At 41.2% G+C, this 9,477-nt stretch overlaps 1 protein-coding gene across 4 annotated transcripts; it reads right to left on the minus strand.

Moving 5' to 3' along the window:
- Window positions 1-425: 425 nt before the first annotated feature.
- Window positions 426-7,952, minus strand: LOC100216715 (CDP-diacylglycerol--serine O-phosphatidyltransferase 1). Of its 4 annotated transcripts, none has more exons than XM_008674034.3 (13): window positions 6,603-7,629; window positions 6,127-6,315; window positions 5,666-5,731; window positions 5,438-5,497; window positions 4,499-4,589; window positions 3,526-3,580; window positions 3,361-3,440; window positions 3,117-3,233; window positions 2,947-3,031; window positions 2,245-2,336; window positions 1,409-1,662; window positions 948-1,036; window positions 426-859 (listed from the first exon to the last, which is right to left on the minus strand). In XM_008674034.3, exons 2-13 carry the CDS (start codon window positions 6,288-6,290, stop codon window positions 741-743), a joined length of 1,272 nt encoding a protein of 423 aa, XP_008672256.1. In that variant the 5' UTR covers window positions 6,291-6,315; window positions 6,603-7,629; the 3' UTR covers window positions 426-740. The 4 variants fall into 4 exon arrangements, with proteins under 4 accessions (XP_008672256.1, XP_008672254.1, NP_001136592.1 ...); XM_008674032.3 differs by having other exon boundaries at window positions 6,583-7,629; NM_001143120.1 differs by lacking the exon at window positions 6,603-7,629 and adding an exon at window positions 7,667-7,899 and having other exon boundaries at window positions 598-859.
- Window positions 7,953-9,477: the final 1,525 nt, after the last annotated feature.

Consider the following 9,477-nt stretch of genomic DNA (forward strand, 5'->3'; position numbering starts at 1 on the left):
CTCCTGCCAAAGTGGAGGTCCGCCCTGTACTCTCGAAAGGACAGGGAATTCCAAAGGACAGAAGAGAAGAGGAAGTGTGGAGGCCGTCTTGGACTAGTGGAGCAAACATATAAGAATATCTACATTTCATAGGCCTGCTAAAGGCCTGGAAGACTATGGAGGAGGACCAACCTAAACTAATGGCCCAGGCATGGACAAGAATACATTCATCAGCCGTACATGCCTACCAACTATCCTCACACATCAGAATGAAACACCTGAGTCAGCAAACGGGCTCACACCATGCAACACACAACACACACAGATAGGACTATATAGTCTGCTGCTTCACTAAAAGGAAACGATGCAGTTAATTTCCGTGCCCACGTCAGTGTTAGTGTCGTGCAACCTGCAGATATGGTTTCCTGGGCCATCGAGAAACATTATTCAACAGTTTGGGATTCGAATCCCATTATTTCATAGGTTGTTGCATCAAGGGTTCTCCACATTTAAGAGACGGCCAACGAAGTAGTACGCGGCAATACAGACGAATTAAAGGGCCAAAGGGGAACCAGTATCCTACTTCGCTGACGGAAAATACAAAGACAAAGAAGGCATAGAAATTTCTCATGGATAATCCTCTTCAGATCACCAAGACTTGACTGCTAGCACATGTACACAATTTGAATAAATTTTTATGTACACGATAACACTAAATCGGGTAAAGAATGGAGGCAAACAAATCATTTTTTTGGTCACAATTATATCATTTTCCTTTTCATTGTTCGGTATTTCCACGTCCACACAAAGAGCACGAGAAGCAAGGCGACTGCTGACCAGAATGTGATCAGCCACGAAGGCATTGACTTTGGAAACAGACCTGCACAGGACACCCCCCCTGCAGTCAGCGCGCTTCAGACTGTACTTGCAAGCTACATATACGCAGAGGAGTTGGGAGCAACACTCACCGTGTCCAAACTTGATGCAGATTAGGAGCTCCACAATGCATATAGCCAGGGAAAGCCAGCAGAAGGATCCCACCTTTTTAAATGGTTTGCTGAAACCAATCGTCAAACAATTATTATTCCAGAAAGAAAAAAAAATGCCATAATAATTACTAATGGCAACACTTGGTTGCACTAGTATAAACTAACTTGTTGATTCCAAAATTTCATGACATGCACAGTTCACATGCTAGCCAGCCATGTCTAGTTGACAGGAACCATTTGTATACAATCACATGTACACTGTCAGCGATAGCATGTGAGCACGACAAATAGTGGAAAAGTCAGGGCTCAGCAGACCGAGCATCCAAAATTGCTCCTATCAGAACAATGATTGTTTGAGGTAAAATGGGCCATCCCGACTGCATACTGATTACTGCAAAGCAGCTTTGTAAATTCTGAACCAAGTGACTTCGAAATTATACCTGTCTTGCAAGTAGGTATTGTACTCGCGGATGGTTGGTATCGCGATTAACCACCAAAGGACCAGCCGATAGACAATCAAGGGGTTCCGCGGAGGGATCCACAGGCAGAACTTGAGGAAGAATGTGTTCAGCTCGACAGCCATGAAAACAACGCAGAGGCTCAGCACCTGGATGAATCTCCAAGGACCCCGCGTAGGGTGCCACTCATCCTTGTCCCACTGCGCTGGTGTGAACTGTCCCAGCATCCTTTTTACCTAAGGAGAAGAAAATGCTAAATAAATAAACAAACTCTGAGAAAAGGTCAGCTATAAATGTTAAATCAAAGATTCGAGGGCTGAAGATTAGTTTCTGAAGCACATATAGGAATAGCCAGTTTGGCCACGCATGTCTTCAAAGAAAATTACTGGTGGGAAAAAAAGAGAATAACTTATGGAGGCTATTATTTCTATTACAGCCATTAAAGGAAAAAGAGAAGAAAATCTGCATTTTTTATGTTAAGGCCTGTGTGTTATAGGTTATAGTTAACCTATCAAATATATACGAAAGTGCAAGGTGTTGCATTGAAAAACTTGAGATGCACTCAAACAACACAAGTATAGGCTAGCTAAGGGACATTTTAAGAGAACAGAGAGCATCTTGTCTTGGTTTCTCAGCACATCCCACATGCCCCGGACTCATCACCTTATCATAGGACTAAAGTAGGACAAACATCATGTACAGTTTGGGAGCCAATATGTTCCCTCAAAGAGGAACATCCACCAAAACTGGGAAATAGATCCAGCTCAACTGCATGCTCTGCAGTACAGCTCATTTGACTACACATCCAATGAACGCACCTTACTGATAATGTTGGGTTGGCGGCTCAAACCAACCCATTCGTATGTCCTCCCATCGAAGTACCGCACAGTTCTCATTCCAGTCCAAATACCTGAACCATAGACCAAATGGCCTCAGTCAATAAGTGCTGAAACCTTGCAGATAAATATGAATGGCTAAATTATGCCACAATCAGTATAAGACTTAGGAAATGCAAATAAAATTACACAGAGAAGAACAGCCAATAAATTGGAGAGGAACGATAAACAAGGGCAGCAACTGAGTTTACAGAGATATATGCATGAAAACATTCTCTATTCAGCAGCTGACCAAGTTCATAAAGTACAATTCCTGCAAAATTCCATAGCTTTGTTCATTCATCAAAACCTAAGATTTTTTCTAAACTTATACTCCCCCCATTCCAAAATAGTATTCGTTTTAGCTCTTGATTTTTATGTCTATATTTAAATGGATGATAATGAATCTAGACACATACAAAACACATACATCAAGTATTGTATGAATCCAGTAATTACCTAAAACGAATTTCATTTGGGACAGAGGGAGTATTTCTTACCTGAGTAATCATATTACAATGTTTAATGTACGAAGGACATGTACAAGAAAAGCACTAAGGTATTCTGATGTGCTAAATGAAGGTATTCAGGGGCTACCCAAACAAGCACATATAGAAAATTACTAAAACCACATAAAAATCTCACCAAACCAATTGCAGATCAATATGTCTAGGACAATGCTGTCCCACCAGCACTCGTTGAAATTTGGCAACATATGGCGAAAAGTGAGCTGCAATACATGTAACACTACATTAGGAACCTGGGTTTGGAAAGCACAAGTCAAGAGTTATTTGACCACAACATAAAGAGTATACCTCCATTAATTCAAACCCAATTGATAACACCCACAAAAGTGGTTGGTTTCGTATCATTATAGCCTTACCCCACCATCCGAGGATATGAGCGATAACAAACTCATCAAAAATTATCTCCTAGAAAAAACTATATTCAAATCAGTAACTTGAAGCATAATGAATAGTCAAGAGTGCTTAGTCAAAAGTATATGAGAAACGAAATTGAACAAAAAGGAAAGTAGGTCGGTGAATGAAGTCATCATACATAAACATTGTTAAACCTGCTTTTCGGATGGTCAGGTACATATATGCGGCAATCAGTTCCATATGATCTTTCAGGTAATTCTGCTCAAAGTACAAATATCAAATTAGCATTTATCAAGCATTAAATCTACAACAGTAAGTCTGATCCAAAAGTTAAATGCATTACCGACACCAAGATCAGGATGAAGATACTTCATGAATTGCCTAGCATCATCACGAGTCTGCAAAACAAAGTTCATGAAAATATGAAATGACATAATGACTACATTTTGCCGCTCTTCTCTTTAAAATCTTTGCCATTGAAGTCTGACTTGCTGAAATACTGTTTTATCTTATGAGGATGAGCCATTGAGTAATAATACAACATAACATCAGAGTAGAGATGAGGGAAAATTTGGGACTGAGATTGGCTTCACATGGTGGAAATACAGCAGTGCATAGCTCCTGATCTGGTTTCAATCTTCGGCAGGAGGGGGTGAAAGCACCCCTAAAGAAAGAGATGGACAATCGTATTAAAGTATTTACAAAATTGCTTAACTGCACAAACATAGTGATGCAGAATAAACTCATCAGACAGAAATGAACCTCAACACAGTCAACTGATTTTATTTATTCATTTTGTAAAAATCATACAGGAATTGACAAAACGCTTAGCATTTGGACTACCTATAAGAACAGCCTTTACCATCTGAAACACAGGAATATAATATGCCACCTCGAAATGTTTCTACTATAAAAATAAGCTACAACCTACCACCATACATTGTAATTCTCTTTAGCCACCCACGTACACTTAGTTTCAAACTAAGCTTAATCTCTCCAGTTCATGCCAAATTGTTCATTACACTTGTTATTGGTACTCTTCCATTTTGATTGTTAAATTCTCTGTTTTTATTAAGAAAATGGCCAGTGATTTATCCTTAATTCAAGCGAAGGGTGAGCTCAAGTATTAGTAAAATTAAGGATCTATGCTAGGTAGGAAAACAAGGACAGGGACATCAATGTGGTTCATTACCAATGCACGAAACAGTTAGTAATGATAAAGATTTGCTTAATATAAATAAAATAGAATAGAACGCAAAACTATTGACAGTTCATGCAGTGAAATAATCTTTAAAATAATGAAAAACTGCATTCACCTGGAAAAGCAAGAAAGTGAGGGCGACAAGGTAAACAACTGCCATCCCATGAACTAGCCTCCAAATGGCAGGATGTGGTCTAATGAGTACACTAAATCACAGCAGAAGTATATGTCAGTAACAGTTTGCAATACTCAATATACCTTAATAACTAACTCTATAGACTTCAAGGAAGTAACTCTTTTCTTCAGATGAAATGAAGTAAACCCATCATTTATTTCAAAGAGAAGGGCATGTCATCTGGGAGCAGAAGTATGAAGCAAGAAAATAACAAATTTATTATCAAAAAAATATGATTACACTTACTGTACTGCAATAAAGCAAATGAAGTACTCTATGTGGAAAGGACGAAAGGTTTTTGCTGAGTCATCTAACAAGATGTTAAATTTAGTCAGAGTTTGCAAGAATGCATCACTTTTGTACTATATGAGACTACTGGAGTACTGGCCTTATTATATCTATCCATATGACTATGATGTATTAGCCACTTACTGTACTGCAATAAAAAAAGAAGCACTCTGTAGAAATGCTTTTGTTGAGTCATTTAACAAGATGTTAAAATTTGAACAGAGTTTGTGGGAATGCATCACTTTTGTACCATATGACTACTGTCCTTATTATATCTATCCATATGGCTATGGCCTATGAGGTACCTAAAGTAAACTGTTTTCTGAAATTTGCACCCTATTCTTGGATTTGACATGCATGTGGTCAAACTTTCTCTCCCTCTTAATGAAATACACGCTCAGACACGTTTGGAAAAAAGCAAAATGCTTTCAGAACTTTTTACATTACTGTATCCTGAGCAGCTGGTGTTCAGTGCCTTTCCTGGCCTTAATTTTGATGCCCTGGGGACATCTCTACACACAAGTCTACTTTATTTTTAATGTGGCAGTGTAAAAGAATAATCAGAGTTAGGTAAAGAGCTGTGTAACTCACGTTGAAGGCGCCTGAAGAAAAGAGTAAGCCAAAAAAACAGCAATCATCGCAAATACACCCCTGTTGACAAGAGGGTACAAATTAGTTCATAAGCCCTCCTTAAAATGGTAACCAGCACATGAGACGAAGAAAAATGGTGAACATAAATACTGAGTTCAGAACCAAGGGAGCTTCATAAAAATATAGCTGCAAGAAAAGCAATAGAGGAGGACCAATCATTACAAATACCTCTTGACTGACGAAACACGATCAGCAGATGAGCTCCGTTCTGGATCGAGAGCACCACTTGCCCAACTGATAAAGAACATGAAACAATTTTCATCAAACATAGAAGTCCTGTGCATCTGCTAAGTAACAGTTTGAATAATATATATAATAGTTGTTCAAATTCAAGGAAAAGGTCCAAAAAACCACAACAGGACATAACCAATGATACTTAGGTCATTTTTGGAAGCAACCCAGTTTTTAATAAACCAGTTTTTATTTTTTAGCTAGGAGAGGCTAGCTTCTTGGTTTTTAAATCCAATTTCTATAATCTGAGGCATAAACTGATATGTTTGGAACCACCTCAGTTTCCATAAACCAGTTTCTTAAAAACTGAGTGGTTCCAAGCAGGCCCTTATTATTATTTCAAAAAAGCATGTTCCTGTCTATAAAATGTTCCACAGATAAAAAGACTATGAGCTCACATTAAAAAGCATGTTCCCATCAGCAAGAGCGAGATCGTTCGAGGCTTGTATGCCCATGCCGTCCATGGATCTACATCACCAAAATGATCTAGTGATCTTACACTACCATTGCAGACGGTGCCATTACATCCTCTGCGAGGTTCGTGATGACCGTTGACCCCCATTACAACAGCCTTGGCAATTTACTATCTGCAAAATACCCACAGTAGCATATGAGAATGCATAATAATCGTATTGATGGCAAAAATTCGCCACTCCTCCACGAAAAAAGCAGCATATAGCTCAAATACTTGCTAATAACTAGAAAAATGGATAATATACCACTGAGGCCACAGGGGAAAAACAAGTAGGTACAAGTGGATAAAATGTCATGAATGGTCCAGCAAATGGGGAAAAAATCACTTGCTTAGAACAGAAGAACAAATATGGCGTACAAACATCAGGCTGCAGTCGTACCCTTGAAGCATAAAACCTACTTTGCTAAGTACAAGTTGTCACTGCTTGCTCAATCATTTGCCAGGGATCACTTAATGAATCCCACTCATCTCCAAAATGGTTTCGGTGGCATTCAGGCTAGGTGCCAAATTCCAAACCCGAAAGGCTTCCAGTTATTCCAAAACAACAGAAGGGGTGTGGTGTGCTGCTGCAACCAGATGCTGCGTTAGAGCAAAACAGACGGGACCTGAGGCAGCAAAGGGCAAGGCCGAGCAAAGGAAAAATCCATTCCACGGAAGAAGATGAAGAGCGCCAGAAGGGATCGAGCAATTCAAAAAGAAACACATATAAAACAGCCCGCGGGTTAAAAAACTGTGGAAATAATTAGGGCCGACAGTGATCCGTACACATCGTCCAAATTAAGAAGCCGGAAAAGCTAAGACGCAGCAGCTTTTGCGAGGCAGCAAAAAAAAAAGGCCGCGAATTTGAAGATGCGCGCATCAAATCCGGTGGGAATCCGCCGGCGACTCCCACGAACGGGAGCGCTCTCAAGGGAAGTGCACACCAGAGAAACGGTAAGCAGGGAGGGGGCGAAATAAAGGCTGCTAGATGAGCAGTCAAACGCGGCAGAGCGATGCAATGCAGGCAATGAAATCGAGGTGGGGGAAAGGACGGCCTTTACACGGCACTGGGCATTAACAACAGCATAAAACACCGGAAAAGGCGGCGTTCCGTTGAGCCTGCCCCGCAGGTCCGCACGCCCGCCCGCCCGCCCGCGACCGGTGGTTCGCCGGCGAACGGCCAGGAGCGCATTAATCAACGCCGCGACGATAAACTGAAACGGCAACTGCCGGGTAGCCGCCGGCCGCCAGCGGCAGAGACCGTGCCGTTGCGTACGGTGCCCAAGCCCCAGGACAGGAGGAGGCCGGGCATAACCGCAGGAACGGGGCCGCCCGGCGCTGAAAAAAAACATGATTAGGGCTCCCCGGAGCCGAAAAGTTAATCCGCGGGATTTCTGCGGGGATGGCGATGGGAACCGGAACATGGTCGACATGGAGGAAAGGGAGGCGACCAGGGCCAGGCGGGGGAGGGAGGGAGCACGTACGCGGTGGAAAGCGACAACAGCGTGCCGGTCGTACGATCCCGCGTGCGGGGAGATCCAGGCCGTCGAAAGCGACCGAGGGAGTTGCTGTCCCTCTCCCTCGCTCGCTTTTCTTCCGTTCTCTCCAACGCGGCAGGCAAGCAGCGGCTGTTCGCGAGGTGGAGTTCGTAGAGAGAGAGAGAGACGGGAGATGGAGATGGCCAGGACCAGGAGAGGGTGCGGGGGGATATAGAGAGGGATAGAATGGAGTGTAGCCCTGCGAGGCGGTGAAGAGCGAATCTTCTCATCTTATATAAGAGGTTAGAGAGAGAGGCGGTCAAAGAAAAGGCTCGAGATAGAGAGAGGGGGGAGAAAGGAATCGGAGTCTTGAAGGGGGATCATTGGAGCATTGATGATGGTTCACTCTCCCCTCTGTTTTTTCTTTTAATTTTTTTAAACGCTCTCTTTCTCTCTCATAGACAGAGGTAGGAGTAGGACCCTCCATGGAGGTGCCACCACCACCACCACCACCACCACCCCCTCTTCTTGATTTAGGGCCTGTTTGTTTACCCCAATGAATTATATAATCTGGATTATTTTTGGAGGATTATATAATCCAATGGATTAGATTATATAATCTGGGCAAATAAGCTAGACTGTTTGTTTGCCTCTTAAGATTATTTAATCCAGATTATATAATCTGGGGGGTAAACAAAGAGGCCCTTAATCATAAGACGCCAAAATAAAACTTAAATGATGTCCCCCAGTTCAGTGCCACCGTGCTGGTTAAGCGCAGCTAGCTAATGCGACACATGCCGTTTTGTTAATTTCAAACTGTAAATCTAGCCAGTACAGACGTTTAATAGTTAAATAGCTTGGCAAATAGTACATGTATAAGGCCATGTTAGTTTCATCTCTAGGCCATGTTAGTTTTATCTCTAAACCATGGGGATTGAGATTGGAAGAAATTGGTGAGGATTTTAACTTGTAGAGAATTTAATCCCTATCAATATCTATGGATTAGACTAAACGAATAGCATCTAACCCTTTTAATCTCTCCCTAACTGATCAGACCCTAAAGGGGGCGAGGCTAACTAGCCGGCTAACTCAGCTTCTATTCCAAGAGATCTTCCTTGGTTCCTTGTAATAATCTCTGATTTCGGCCAAATAAAAGGATTGTGCAAATTTGCAATGGAAGAGAAAAAAAATTCTCCCGCTGCAAATTCAATTGCAAAAAAAGGAAAAAGACTAGATGCCTCACCTGCTTGCTGTACATGTATAAAGAGCATCTCCGACAGACTCTTTATTTTTTCTTTCGATTTTGATTTTTTATTTAACTTTTCATAAAAATTACAATCTATATGTAACATCTTATTCCAACATATCCTATAACAAACAAGTTAGAGCATCTCCAAGAGACTAGTTAGATAACTCGTCAAGCCAAATTTTGGCTACTCAATAGCAAAATAACTCTCCAACAGATTAGCTATCTGACTCGCCAAGCTATCAGACTCTTCAAATTGACTTTCTCACTAGTCAAATTTGGCTAGCCACCTGACTAGCCAAATTAGACAGATAGTTTGTTGGAGTGAGATGCTAGTATGCTACATACAGAGTGTAATATTTATGAAAAGTTAAATAGATAGTCAAATATAGAGTTAAAAATGAAGAGTACCTTGGAGATGCTCTTAGCTTGGCTAGTCGAAGACTCGAAGTAGCTAGCCAAATTTAGCTAGAGAGAGATCTAATTTGAAGAGTTAAATGGCTTGTCGAGTTAGATAGCTAGTATGTTGTAGAGCTATTTTTTTGTTAAATAGCCAAAATTTGGCTTGACA

Source organism: Zea mays, chromosome 3 (genome assembly GCF_902167145.1).
Source record: "Zea mays cultivar B73 chromosome 3, Zm-B73-REFERENCE-NAM-5.0, whole genome shotgun sequence".
Lineage (NCBI taxonomy): Eukaryota > Viridiplantae > Streptophyta > Magnoliopsida > Poales > Poaceae > Zea > Zea mays.

Excerpts from the sequence above, each read along its gene's own strand:
- LOC100216715 (XM_008674034.3), bottom strand. The coding sequence starts at position 6,290 with ATGGGGGTCAACGGTCATCACGAACCTCGCAGAGGATGTAATGGCACC. Across the intron at positions 4,590-5,437 it reads TTTCTTCAGGCGCCTTCAAC|TGTACTCATTAGACCACATC; the intron begins GTGAGTTACACA and ends GCTGTGATTTAG. Across the intron at positions 3,032-3,116 it reads TTGGGTTTGAATTAATGGAG|CTCACTTTTCGCCATATGTT; the intron begins GTATACTCTTTA and ends CATGTATTGCAG.